The 15,068-nt window shown below is 30.4% G+C and overlaps 1 protein-coding gene across 1 annotated transcript in view; it reads right to left on the reverse strand.

Annotated features, from left to right (window-relative positions):
- Usp10 (ubiquitin specific protease 10) overlaps window positions 1-13,210 on the reverse strand; it is a 102,165-nt gene extending 88,955 nt beyond the window's left edge. Inside the window, exon 1 of the mRNA XM_067274795.1 lies at window positions 13,085-13,210. Coding sequence (XP_067130896.1) covers window positions 13,085-13,102 — 18 coding nt within the window. The 5' untranslated portion in view covers window positions 13,103-13,210. The remainder of the gene's footprint in view (window positions 1-13,084) is intronic.
- Between the last annotated feature and the right edge of the window lie 1,858 nt (window positions 13,211-15,068).

The raw sequence follows: 15,068 nt of genomic DNA on the forward strand, positions 1-15,068 counted from the left end.
GATAAAAAATGGCGTCTGTGAGAGCCCACGTGACTAAAAGGCGGTCGAAAAATCACGTGACTAATGAACTTCGAACAAGCGGAGACATAGCCTTACTATAGTAGCGCTATGCAAACAAAAGCGCAGGCCTACTAACTAGATCACATGGTTGTTTTGAAGTGGTCGGTCGAGCCAGGTCTGACGTTCAGTCGCGTTTCAATCTCTGTAGGAAAATGTCCTTGTTTATATTACATTCCATTACTTAAACCCCGAATTTAGCGCGAGTCGATTTTTTAACGGAAAATAAATGGTCGAAAAATATCGCGTTATATTCGGGCTAATACGGTAATTTGTTGTATTTGAATTTATTAAATATGAAAATAAATTTTTACTTCATATTTGGTTTATGATTATTTTAATACCTAAACAACAACATATTTACAGGAGATCAGTTAATTTTAATGAAAAGTTTGAAAATCCAGACATTTTCAAACTTTTTTCCAGGACTGTACATAATTTTTATTAAACTACTTTCTGTTGAATCAATAAATACATTTTTGACAAAAATAATTATATTTGCATAGTCTACAAATAATCTCCAACTGTTAAAAATATATTTTTAAATGTTAAAAAAAATCCTGTAAAAATACAAATCTTTTTTTTTATATAAACAGGTTCAATACAACTGCCTTCATCAGCAATAAAAAGATGATCAAGCATGGTGTTATGCATTGGCAAGTAGCATTCTTAGTGTCACTATTGCACAGGCCTCTTGTATACCTCTCTCCAGTTCATTGTACACTGATGTTTTTAGTAGCAGTGAAATGAGCACTTATCATAGTAATATAATATCCAGTGTATGCATCCACTGCAGTCCAAACCTAACCTACACTGAAAAGATCTCTCTTACCCCTGGATAGGTGTTTAAGAGGCTACCTACACAGAATGGTCCATTCTAATCATCCACTAAAATAAACCCTGCCCATCAAAAAAATCATTGACCAAAACTGCTAGACTTCAAGGGAGCAACGAAATGATGCTCTCAGTTTTGTCACAGATGGCACTACAATCAGTGAAAACAGGGTCAACTTCACTTTCTTAAAAGAGAATTCCCATTTTTTATTGCATATTATGATTCTACATCAAAAAGCAACTTTTATCTAAAACATTTTTTTCAAAACATGCATTTTCTAGACATTATGAGCATTTGTAGTCTTATGTGACTGCTATATGGTGTTTGCATGAATCTATGGACATTTGTGAAGTTCATTGAGAAAGAAAAAAAATTTTGGTTAAAAATTCATTAGGAAACTACACTCAAACCTCTTTTTGTGCGGTCTATTTTTGTGCGATTTGTTTTGTGTGATTTTTTGTGTGCGGTATATGAATTTCAATCAAATTAGTATACTGCACAAAAATAATTGCACAAAACACATTGCACGTATAAAAAATCGCACAAAAACAGGTTTGAGTGTATTATTATTTGGTGAAACTATTATTATTTGGGGAATTATTATTATTATTTGGAAACTATAATTATTTGGTGAAAAATTCATTAGGAAACTATTACTATTTGGTGATATTATTATTTTGGTAAACCTAATAATTTTTTAAGCATTTCTCTTTCTTTCTCAATGAACTTCACAAATATCCATAGATTCATTCATACACTATGTGGCAGCCATATGAGACTGCAAATGCTCATAATGTCTAATGAGTGCTTCTGTCAGAACAGGGTTTTAGATGAAAGTTTGTTTTTGGCATAGAATCATATAGGAAAAAAAGGGAAATTCCTCTTTAAAAAACTGAAGTTGACCCTGTTTTCAACAACTGTAGTGCCATCTACGATGAAATTGACAGCTCTACCTTGTCTAGCATTTTTGGATTAATTTTTTTTGGCAGTACGTGTATTTTTTTGAAGTTATTTTAGTGAATTGTTTAAAATAGACCATTCTGTAGATTATATATATGTTACCGGCAAAACCCGATTTTACACCAAATTAATTTTGCCTAGGCCAAACTAGTTTGGCGTAAGCGTGTCAGGCCAAACTAGTTTAGAATTATTATTCAAGTATATTAATGGTTAAAATAAAATTAAAAGGCAATCAATTAGATGAACAATATTTATTTAAACATAGTCTACTTAATTATAAAAAACGGGATTAATATTACCCTAGATATCGAAGGTGGCAACTCATCTCCGATTCCAGCAATGAGAAGACAGGGAACAGTTTATATTCATCCGTTACTTCCATTTTAACGAAAATAAACAACTGAAATGTTCACAATTCTGAACAGTATTATATGAATGAGATCCAATTTAACACTTCCATGTAAAAATTATCACACTAGACTGACATTTTTAACAGCAAAACAAGATTTTTCTCAAGGTCATAAAAATGCCAGGAACTTATGGACTGACCTGATACAAAACTATAAAATAAAAATAAGCTAATCACTACTTATCAGTTTGTATTTTTTTTTTATTAAGCCATGCACTTTTAAAGGTAATTAACTTTCGAAAATATTTTCAAAAATTCAAATGAAATAATAAAAATAACTTTTAAAATCAAACTAAAATTAAAAATGAACTTATTTGTGTTTTATGATGAACTTAAATTAAACATTAATATACTTAAATAATAATTCTAAACTAGTTTGGTCTGACACGCTTACGCCAAACTAGTTTGGCGTAAAATCAGGTTTTGCCAGTAACATATATATATTTTGCAACAATAAACAGCATTAGAAATTTTTAAACTTATCAAAGGTTGAACTGTTTTATAAAATTTACAATTTTTCATATATTCTAAATAATTGACATTTCATTTTTTATTCAAATATCAAAGTTTATTAATAATGATATTAAATTAATAAATCAAACCCATAAAGTACTTTAATAAAATATATATCGTTGGTGCACAAGAATAGTGACACAACTCAAAAAAATAGATCTTCCAGAAAAGCCACTTAAAAGTTTCTTGTTTCTTTGTTAAGGCTTTGTCATGATCTTGGATTTTGAAAATTTTCGAATCTATTTTGGAAATAAATATTAGTGTTTGTTCTTCCATATAAAAATATGGGAGTTTGCTATACATTTCTACAATAAACTCGAAATTGGAAATTTTTGAGTTGTGTCACTATTCTTGTGCACCAATGATATGTTAAATAGGGTTTGTCGGTTTTTAAAACCCAGTTTTAAAAAACTGGTATTTTTAAGAAATTTATATAATTTGAAAACCGGGGTTTCCCAACTAAAAAAACCGGTTTTTGAGCCTAGACTTAAACATATAAATAAATTAATTATTTGATTTAAAACATCAACATTTTGAGACAAAATCATCTCTGACATAAAACAGGAATATTGTTAAATAGTAAGTTTCATAAAACTAACTACAAAAACAAAAAAAAAGAGAAAAAAAACCCATATGCCTAAAAAGTGTCCAATTCTCCCTACAATAGGGAGAAATCTTTCAACAACAGAAAAACGATAGAAAGATTTGTACACTTAAAAGAATGCATTGTTTTAGCTTTGAATGACATCAGTGCTTCACACACATGGAAAGGAGCAGAGTATTATAAAATTGTAGAGCTCCTTAACCAATATGTTTAGTAGCTGATGCCTTAGGACGACATAGTTTGCATCTTGTCATCCTATTTATTAACCAGTGAAGGCATATTTGAATTTCTCTTATGTAAATTGAAAAATTTGAAAACTGAAATTAGTTCCAAGTTGTTACATGCTTTAGAGGTATACAAATTCAAGAGAGGAGACAAACGAGATTAGTAACACATCTCCTTTATTTACAAAATCCACAGAACGTTTGGACAAAGTCGTCTAGCATATTTCTTCCACTAGCTGCAAAATCTAATATCATTAAGTTATCTGGACAAATATTATTCGAAATTATATCCAAATTATTCTATAGAAGATGACTGCGATGATTAAAAAGTGGAGAAGAAGAAAATCAAGCCATAGCTTTAAAAAATGCTATGGAAAAATCAATACATATCTCCAAGAACCTGAAGTGACTTTGTCCAGCCCTAAGACACTAAAAAAGAAATTTTTAGTATTAGAGGGTACAGACAGAAGAACGAAAAATTTATATTTATTTTTTAACGCTTTAAAAAATGATTAAACCCAGCTCAGTAGCAAGTGAGTTTTTTCTTTTTCTGGCAATTTTGTGTGCAAAATAAGGACACGGTTGAGCAATAGATTTATAGACATTCTTTGCTTTCTAAAATCATATTTTCTTAGGAAAAATAAGAAATAAAATAATATTTTGTAGGCATTCATTGTTATTCCTTTTTCTTTATGGTTTTCTATGGAGTAAATTTTATAGTTTAATGTGATAATCTAGCATTTCCTTTTTTGTTGTGTTTATGGTCAATCTTATTTTGTTATATTTTTGAAATTTTATAAATATTAAATAAATTTAAAAATTTTTAAATAAGTTGTAAACATTCCTTATTTCCATTTTTGGGGGAGTGGAAAATTCGAAAACTGGTTTCGTAGAAAAGTTGAGATTTGAAAACCAGTTTTTTAAAGTCAGTTTTTGTATAAACCCTAATGTTAAAATCTAAAAATAAAAGTTATTTTATGTGAGTATTTATGATTGGAAGCTTTTCTTTCTTTTAGCTGTCACAAATTAGGCAAAAGTAAATACAAAGCTTCTATTCGCGTTTTTCATGAACTATAGAGGGCGCTAAATTTTTACAAAATGGCTACTTTATCTGGGTCGCTTGTAACTAGTAATGTAAAATTAATCATATATTACTGCCCGATATAATGATATATGCTGCTTGCAGCTGTTTATCGATAAATTTTATTGTAGCAGAACAATTATTGCTAGCGGGATACGTCATTATGTGGTATCAAAGCAGGTGAGCGAGATCGTTCTAAGCATATTTGTGCCCTTTGTGTTAAAAACATCAGCTTTGACATTGTCCTATCAGGGTTAGATTTACAAGTAAAAAGCTATGTAAATTGTTGCTTAGGCTTTGACTTTCAAGCAGCCTCAAACATTTGTACAAACAAAAAAAAAATTAAAGTCGAATTTTGTAATAAACATTTTTTTACAAACCAACAAAACATACTTTACTTTTTATTTTGTGTAGTATTTCGTTAATTTTTTTCTAAGAATTAACATAAGGTCTTTTTTTTAAAAAAATGATAAAACCAATTTTAAAAAAGATTTTTAAAGTAATGGGTATAAAAATTTAATTAAATTCAGTTATAAAACAGAAGACTAGTGAAACCTCACATCATTTTCTTCCAATAACCATATTGAATCAGAGAGATAGTCTGATTTAATTTTTTTCTTTTTATGATTGACTTCTAAAATTGTGAAGGGTTGGTAAGGGGACTTACATTCGGCTTAAGGCTTCGAAATGCTTAAATCCGACCCTGTGTCCCATACAAAATAACTGGCATTTTAACTTTAAGAAAATATCTTTTAAAATTGACAGCATAACTTGTTCGTGGAAAGTTGGACAATCGGGAAACTGCCAATTCTTAAGTCTAATTCACTCTTTCACAATTTGGAGAAGCTCATAAATATAATCGACCGATTTCCGAATAATCATCTGTTTTTCGCGTGAGAATAGACGAAAACTTATATTAGGCTCCTGTAAATCTTCGAAATTGCAATTTGGAACGCAACAGAAAGCTTTGCTTCTTCTATTGTTATTCATATTTACTGCTGATAATACAATAATACACAAGAATTAATCAAACGACCCAGATGGAATAGTTTTGTTTTTAAACACCAGAGGGCGAGCATCCGGTGAAAAATGCGAATACTTGTTATAAAACTATTGGGTTATTGGAAATGAAATGGCCATTTTTTAAAATTTAAACTTTTTGGCCTTGTAGTTCAACTTTTTTCCATGTGAACAGTGATATATGTTTGCAATTGGAAAAACACACATATATGAAATTTAGTTATGTTGAAAAAGTTTAAATATGTCTGGAAGGAAGGAATTGCTTTGGAGGTCTGGGGGCATAACTGGTCAGTGCAATGCATGATAAGTGGAGGTCGCAAGTTTGACTCCCGCTCTGGACACATTCTTTTCTTCCACACTATTCTAAAATTAAATTATAGTTACTACTTCAGTTAAGAGATGGCACCTAACATCTACCTCTAGTTGTTGTAATCATGTATTTTCTAATTAATTTTTGTAGCATAATTTCTGCCCAATTAATTTGGCTGATTGTTGGATTATTATTAATACATCGGATTCTTGAAATGTTTATATATAATATGTGAATTTAAAAATGTAATCTCATTTATATTGTGAGTTCCACATGTTTAAGAGTACTTTTTCTGACAACACAAAAAAAGGAAATTGAATAACTTTTTCTTTGAGTATAAGCAGGAGCATAATGAAGCTAAAGAAACCCAAAACACCAATAAAACTCTTGGTGAAGGTTCTGTGAGTGAGCAGGCCACCAGGCATAGTTCAAAAAAATTTTATTCCAGGTATATGAATCTCAAAAATCAGAACTGAAGATCATCATCGAATCAGATCACCACCTGACTGTCTGGGAAATCGTGAAAAGATTGAACATACTGGACATTATTCAACCATTTCTCAACATCTAAAAATGTTAGGGAAAGTCAAGAAGCTTGACAAATGGGTACCATATGAACTCAGTGAGAGACAAGCAGCATCATTTGGAAGCAGTTCTGCAGTTCTTTAATTATTTATCACAAAAATGAAATCATTGGAATGAAATTCTTCCCCATCCACCTTATTCTCCATACTTTTTGCCAACAGACTGACTATTTTTTATACATTTGGACAAGGACATTTTTTGGTAAAAAGTCTTCAAAGATGAAGACACAATAAAAAATACCTTTAATGACTTTTTGACCTCTCATTCTCATGATTTCTATCAAATTAGCATTAATGCATTTCTATTGCATTGCGAAAAGTGTATTAATGTTGGTAGAGACAATTTTGATTGAATATGTAAGTTTTAAATCAAATTAATAAACATTCAAAGTCAAGAGTAAAAAATCAGCCATTTCATTTGCAACAACTTAATAGATTTTGTGCTGACTTCTAGCAAAATACTGCATATAAAATATTGTTACTTTCATAAAAAAAATTGTTTATTAATATATATTTTTGTGAAATACATTTCTTTAATACCAAATACAAATGTAACCATTTCAAAAGTAAACAAGTTATTGAAAAACTTTAAATTACTAAGTAAATGTAAACTAAGAAATACAGAATACAGAATTACTCAAAATATTTTAATTAATAATTTTATAAAACTATATTTTTATTTACTTATTTGCTGTATATTTATTTTATTCAATTCATATAAATTTATGTACATAAATATACATGCACTCACATATACTTAAATAATTTAATTTTCCTTGCAGGATACACACATACTGATTATATATATATATATATATTTCAATTTTAAAATCAATCAAAATTATTCAACATTTAGAAATAGTAATAAAAAGTTGTTTATAAATTTTTGACAAAAAGAGCAAAAATTATGTGAAAACAATATTATTGGTGCCAATTAACATATTAAAATTAAAAATAAACAAGCATTTAAAAAAAATCTATTCAAAGTAAACATCTATTTTCAATTATAGCTTTCAAATAACGAACACCATTGAGACCAAGAAGTTTGTCTGCTATTTAGGTGTCCCGCTATTCAGAGGTACCGACTGGTACATGCCGGCAGCCATATTGTATTTTAACCTGGTCATTATAAACTGAAGAATATGACGAATTATGAAAAGATCACATTTGCATTAGGAATATAAAAATACAAAAAAGTATACATAATATTACAGGTAACCCCCGTATAACACGGGAGTTATGTTCCAAAAAATTGCTGTGTTATGCAAATCCGTGTTATACGAAACAAAGAACTAGTACGAAAAGGGGAGGTTAGGTTCCAAAAACTAAAAAACATGCTATTATATTTTCATAAATAAGATAAATATCTTTATTAAAATTTTCTTAAGAAGTGATACATATTAATATAAATTAAACAATGTTTTCACCATCACCACTAAGCAATTTACCGAAAATTGTTAATCTATGTAGCCAAAAATGAGACACAATTAAAGTCTTAAAGTATACTTGTAAAGGTGTGGATTGTCCTAATGGTTGGAGGTGCAGTTCAATGCCTAAAAACCAATGACTGAATAAAGCAAGTATGGAATAAGGGAAAAACATAAGGCAACCTCAAAAGCAGAAGCGGTGAGATCTGGCAACACTGAAACAATAAGGACCACATGTATCAACAGAAGGTGGGAAAAAAAAATTTACTTACTGTACTTAAGTATTAATAGTTCATGAAAATTATGCATGAAAATCTGATAGTATATACTTGCTCAAATGAAAAATGTCAAATGAGGTATCTTTCGCACTTAAAAGCTTTATCACATTTATTGAAACGTTGTACGGGGATTTCCCTATTTTCAAATTAGATAAAGTTCGCTTTTAATAGTTTTTATTAGATTTCATGTTGTACGAGGGTTTTACCCAATTCTCGAACCCCATTAGAGTGAATCCATGCTATAGAAGTGCCGTTATACGGGGGTTACCTGTATATATATAGACATATATATTACATACAGTATATTATTTATCTTTAGAGCTGTAAAAATCACATTTTAATTGAATTCCAAATTACAAACAGATCGTATAGGATACTTTAATTAAATAAAACATATAAAAATTACGACAAAATGTAAATGTTGATAAATAATTATTAATTCATCAAAAACTACCTGAGCAGAAGTAACAAAAAGAAAAATGAAACTGTTATTACAAACAGAAGGATGGACGAAGGATAGTTTTGGCAATGAGAGTTTGAATGTTGAGTTAGGAAGGTGATTCGCTAGCCACTTCAAGGGGTAAGAAATGTATTTAGCATTCTTGCATTTATAAAGTCTTTTATGATCTAAGTGACTAATAAAAATTGATATACTGACTCTTTGTAGTTACCAAGTAAGTGTAATTTTTCAAACTTTTTTCTTTATTCAATAACTGATTTATTAAAAATTACACTTTAGCCACCATAAAGCTATTAAGATCATAAATGTGAGAAAACCAAATATCTTCTTACACATTAAAGTGGTTGGCAAATAGTCTTCAAAACATTATGTTTGAACTTTCACCAAATAAACACTGTTGTCTTAAAACTCTTTCTTTTTCATTACTACTGTACTATGGTTCTTGTCAAATGAGTGAATAATTCAGAAAAGTTTATGGTTTATTAGTACCATAAGCTTAATTTCAACAATAAGACAGAAGTTTAATAACATTAATATGTATGATTATAAGTGGTGACAACTTAACCAGATTTGTCTTCTCTAACAGATAATGAACATTGTTCAGTTTTTATAACCTGCCCTCCTCTCCTATTCCTATTTTAAGTCTGTCTTTATTGGATGCTTATGGTCCACTGAAATTCATCCACTGAAAGAGTATTTGAACTGATTCTTGTTTTAGTTTTAAAATGTTTCTTAAGTTAAGTAGATGTCCACTATTCAGGAGTGTCTGTTAATGGAGATTTCACTGTATTATATAATTTAGTTGTGAAAACTAGCAACTCTTAAAGAATCAATTTGGAGAAATATTTATTGGGCTGTAATTTTCAAATTGCAGATCTATATACTTCCATTGTCCATTTGTCCTTTGTTAATCTTGAGAACAGTTTGATGAATGAAAATCAAGACCAGATAGGGAAAGCTTATTTTTAAATTAAATTATGAATAAAAACTGCAGCCCAGCATTGTGAGAATGTCACAATAAGTAGTCACTCATTTTCTAGATTTAATACTTAAAATATACAAAAAAGTACTCCATAGGATATTTTCAGAATAATAACTAGATAGTCAAAAGCATCAGCATATCACTGTGGACTGGGATCAAATCCAGATGAGAAATCCCAGCTACTTTTCATGAAATAGTCTGTCTCCAATGTCAGAACATTTATATAAATTACTGGTTACCCCCATTGATTAAAGTATGATTAAAAAGCCTTTTTATTGCCCACAGGAAAGAAAGAGTAAAAAACAAAAATATTCACAACCTAATTATATGACATAATTATGTACAATGAAAAGTAACTCAACACCATTCATATCAAAAATCAAATATTTTGAAAAGATTATACTTACAAATTAACACTGTCTATTGATTAAAAACATTGTATGCCATAAAATAATAATAATATTAATTAATATTACATATCAGCAATTCAAGTTTGAAAAATCTGTCATATCCTCCAAATATAATTTTTGCTCAATTTGTTAAAACTATCAAAAGAAGATATCTAATTATGAAACTGTTTTTACTTATTTTTTTTTTATTATTAATTTCATCAACATTTTATAAACCAATTAATAAATTTTTCAGATTCAAATGATTTAGACACATTTACAACTTAACTTTTCCTAAATTATAAAATTGTTATCTGCACACTTGTAATATCAGAGAGAACTTTATAAAATGAAATTTACTTTGAGAATTTCTGTTTAAAATATAACCATCAATTTTAAGAGCTTATTAATTTCATTAATCAAACTGCTTTTTTTAATTATACTGATCCTACTTTTTTTGCATTTTAAGAAACTTTGTCAAAAAATAAATAAAATAAAATTCTGAGTATTATTTGTTAGAATGAAACAAGAATTTCAATAATTACTTCATTGCATGTGAAAACATATTATTAAATCTTCTTCACAAAAAAAAAACTAATGAGCAGTGTATATGCAGTGTATTATGTATATCAGGGGTGGCCAACTTTTGTGCACATAAGATCTACTTTTTATCGTAAAAATGTGTCGTGATTGACTTGTTGTCATAGGCATAGTCTAAGTGGGGAGGGGGAAGTATGAAATACATACTATGTTTATACACTGTTTCAGTATGAAGTGCACTCACTGCTTATGAGTCGAGTCATAACTGCATGCATACAGTTGCGTTTGGTTACAAATATAATACATTAAGTCAAGACATCGCTAGCGATCGACCAAAATTGGCTTGGCAATCGACTTGTTGGCCACCCCTGATGTATATAAAACAATCGTCGAATTTCTCAACAGAAAGTTTTATATATTGTTTAAGTATCAATTTCCCTTGAAAAAATTTTCTTTTTTCAAAAAAATTAATTGATTTAACTTCACAGTTAGTTTAACCGTAGTTATTTCGTCTGTACCGCATTTCATCAGAGACAAAGACTATTTGGTTTTATTCACATTATTCTTTATTTCACTATGCATTTCGGGTGCAATCTTTTCCATTTATTTTGCGCCCCTCATCAGGTGTTACATTTCTACAATTGGTAGAGAACACATTATTGTAGTTGGGTTTATATATATATACATACATACATACATACATACATACAAGTTATAAAAGATTATTACAGTTTTTTTGGACTAGTCATAAGGAATTATTACAATTATTACGATTATTACATTATTTAAATTAATTTAACAAAAATCATTGCAAGAAATTATTTCAAATTGTATTATTGTTAATATTATACAATACTAACCTTAAAGTACTGTTCTACTCTCCTATAGACACCGGGATTTATAAACTACAACTCCAAAAACGAACCTGTTACCGGTGTTCCTTGTTTCCTACCGTGTTACCGGGTACTAACCTTTTTTTAAGGCCATTCTGTTATGACAGAATGGCCTTAAAAAAGGTTAGTACCGTATAATATTAACAATAATACAATTTGAAATAATCTCTTGCAATGATTTTTGTTAAATTAATCTAAATAATGTAATAATCGTAATAATTCCTTATGACTAGTCCAAAAAAACTGTAATAATCTTTTATAACTTGTATGTATGTATGTATGTATGTATATATATATATAAACCCAACTACAATAATGTGTTCTCTACCAATTGTAGAAATGTAACACCTGATGAGGGGCACAAAATAAACGGAAAAGATTGCACCCGAAATGCATAGTGAAATAAAGAATAATGTGAATAAAACCAAATAGTCTTTGTCTCTGATGAAATGCGGTACAGATGAAATAACTACGGTTAAACTAACTGTGAAGTTAAATCAATTAATTTTTTTGAAATAAGAAAATTTTTTCAAGGGAAATTGATACTTAAACAATATATAAAAAACCGCACCATTAACATCTAATACTTATAGAAGTTTTATCTTCTTAATTTATTACATTAAACCACAATAACCTAATTTACTTTTAAGCCAATCATTTATATACACCCTTTCACGTGGTATACTAAAGGTGAGGGTGCGATTACACAGACACAAGCGAGCAAGAATATGAGGCGAGAAGAGGCGATGACGTTTCACGCTCTCATCTGTGTGGTCGTAATAAATGAGCGAGAATCAGAGAGCACAAAATGTCATCACCTCTTCTCGCTCGCTCGCGTCTGCACAGTCGCAACCTAACTCCTACTGAAAAGATTTTTATAATAAACATAATACCTTACCTTTTTGTTAAATTATTAACTGATTTAATGCTGCTAAAATATATCTTTTTTTTTCAACTCTGAACCAAATAGCCTAATATTTTATTAATAAACTTTTCAGCAAAAAAAAACAGGTTTTTTTTTTTATTTGTTCAAAAGAAATAAACTCAAATGAATCAGCTTGGAAAATTCGAGTTAACCTACATATTTACTTTGTTCATCTGTAAAAACCGAAGTTAGATATTAATATAAATCAGACTTAAAAAACAATAGCCAAATTTTAAAACACGTGATAACTATTGTCTAATCAGACATTTTTTGATGATGATTTGTGTGTGATGCAGATTTTAATCAAAAGACGTAATGTGACACAATTAAAATGGAAACGAATCGAGAAAAAGCAACAGAATTACCATTTTGTAGATTTGTTTAAAATTATTTATTTAAACAAATCAAAGCACGCGATTTTTTATCCTGGTGAATTTAGTTAAATTAATTTTATAATTAATTAGGCTTAGTAACTTCCAACATATGTGTAATGTTTATCACGAATTAAGCTTTAAAATTTACCAATTATTGATTAGATTGTTAAATTCGTTTATTTTTTATTTAAATGTAATCATTTTGGTCTGAACACTTACTACGATTCCCCCAGCCATGGCTTTATAATTTTATTATCACGACATCTTCCGCGTCCATGCTTCTTCGTTCAGTAAAAGAGAAATATAATTTGTTTGGTGTGCGCATGTACGAAAATTCTTAGAAAGTTAATTGGTTAGAGAAAGTCACGTGGTAGTTTATTTAGTCATTTTATTTACCAAAAACAGAAATAAATAACTATATATAATATAAAATTAAATATAAATTAAATAATTATATTAATTATTTAATGTATCGTTTCAATATATATTAATATAATATATAATAATTAATACTAAAATGTATTAATTATTTTTTTCTTTTTTACTCTTTCAGCCCTTTAGGTACTAAACAAGCCCTTTCTAGCAAACCCATTATGGGTTGGCTAAGTTCAGGATGGGGCGATCGGGCGGTGAGAAACGGTGTCCGACATATCCGGACGGACCGCCCATGAAAAATTTCTTAGGGTTATTCCACTCGTCTAAATTTGATCCCGATCCTCCAAAGCGGTAAGTCGAAGGACCTACCGCTCGATAATCATAACCACTCAATCATCCGGCTGTCAAAGGGCTGACTGAGTAGTGAAAGACGCGCTCGACACAATCCGGGAAAGACTACCCATAGGCCCACCAGTGACCAAGCGGATAGACGGCCGGATGGCCGAGCGGTCAAGGTGGCAGCGCTCTGTGGGACCCGGGATCGAATCCGAACGGGTCGAATAATCCCCAGGAATTTTTCGGGGGGGTGGTCCGTTCGGATATGTCGGGCCCCGTCCCTTACCATCCGGTCGCTCCATTGTGGACCTGGCCGAACCCATAATGGGCCTACTAAAAGAGGCCCTCTTAGTGCCCACAGGGCGGAAAGAGTTAAACAAAAACGGAAAAAAGATATACACCGTTTAACCTTTACTCGAATTCTCTCACTCACGCACTTACACGTCAAGCGCCTCGTTCTGTGTAATTCCACACAATGAAACAACCCGAACACTCGCTTCCCACAAATCCAACCCCTGGGTCATCGTCCCGGGAAGTGGAAACGCCAATTTTTAAAGATTAAAAGACTTTAAATTGGCGGCCGAAGGGGCTCTGGTAATACAACTTGCATGGATTAAATAGAATTTTACACATTAGCATCAATAATCGTTTTGTGATGAATTTTTCTGTTAAATTTAGTGTGATAAGAAAAGATCCACGATGTGGGCAGCCGAACTGTATGGAACGGGACTTGACAGACCGCCCTGGGTTCTTCAACAGCCCGAATCGATGTCAGAACGCTAGACCGACGTCTTAATCGCTCAAACATCCGGCCGTCACCTTGTTATACTAGGTCTTGAAAGTATAACAAGTAGCGACACTTCCGTATAAACAGTTCAGTTTCCCATTGTACACTTTACACTTGCACATAAATTATTTTTGGTTGGTCGGCAATGCACCATAATATATTATTTCGGTGAGAAATTGATATTCCATGCATGTACAGTACACCATTTCGTTCAGGATACGTTTTAGGAACTTAAGTATGACATATATTAGAGGACGTTCTGTATTTAATAATAACGGATGAAATTTGATTCAATAATCTAGTGTCTTATATTAGGAGTCACGGTATGACTCCCCGGCAAGTAAAAAAGTCACTGACTGACTACATATACAGGAATCAGAGTTGCCGATTTACGGGGGTCGATTTCTCCGTCTCTTAAACACGTATAATAATTTTGTCTTTCGAGGGAAAATTATTTTCTTAGGTAGTTGCAAAATTTCAAGATTTTGTATAAAGCGGTTGCCGAAATATAAGCAATCGAAAAGTGCAAAAATCTGCAAAAAAAGCTGTATTTTCTTTTTATTTATCTTTAAATTGGCGGCCGAAGGGGCTTTGGTAATCACAACTCGCATCGATTAAGGGTGAATGAAATACAAAGTAAAATATATGAAAACAAGGTAACATAAAAGAGAAATGTTTATTTAAGAGAATAATAAAATAAAATGA

This window comes from Centruroides vittatus, unplaced genomic scaffold (genome assembly GCF_030686945.1).
Source record: "Centruroides vittatus isolate TY-2023 unplaced genomic scaffold, ASM3068694v2 contig_564, whole genome shotgun sequence".
Lineage (NCBI taxonomy): Eukaryota > Metazoa > Arthropoda > Arachnida > Scorpiones > Buthidae > Centruroides > Centruroides vittatus.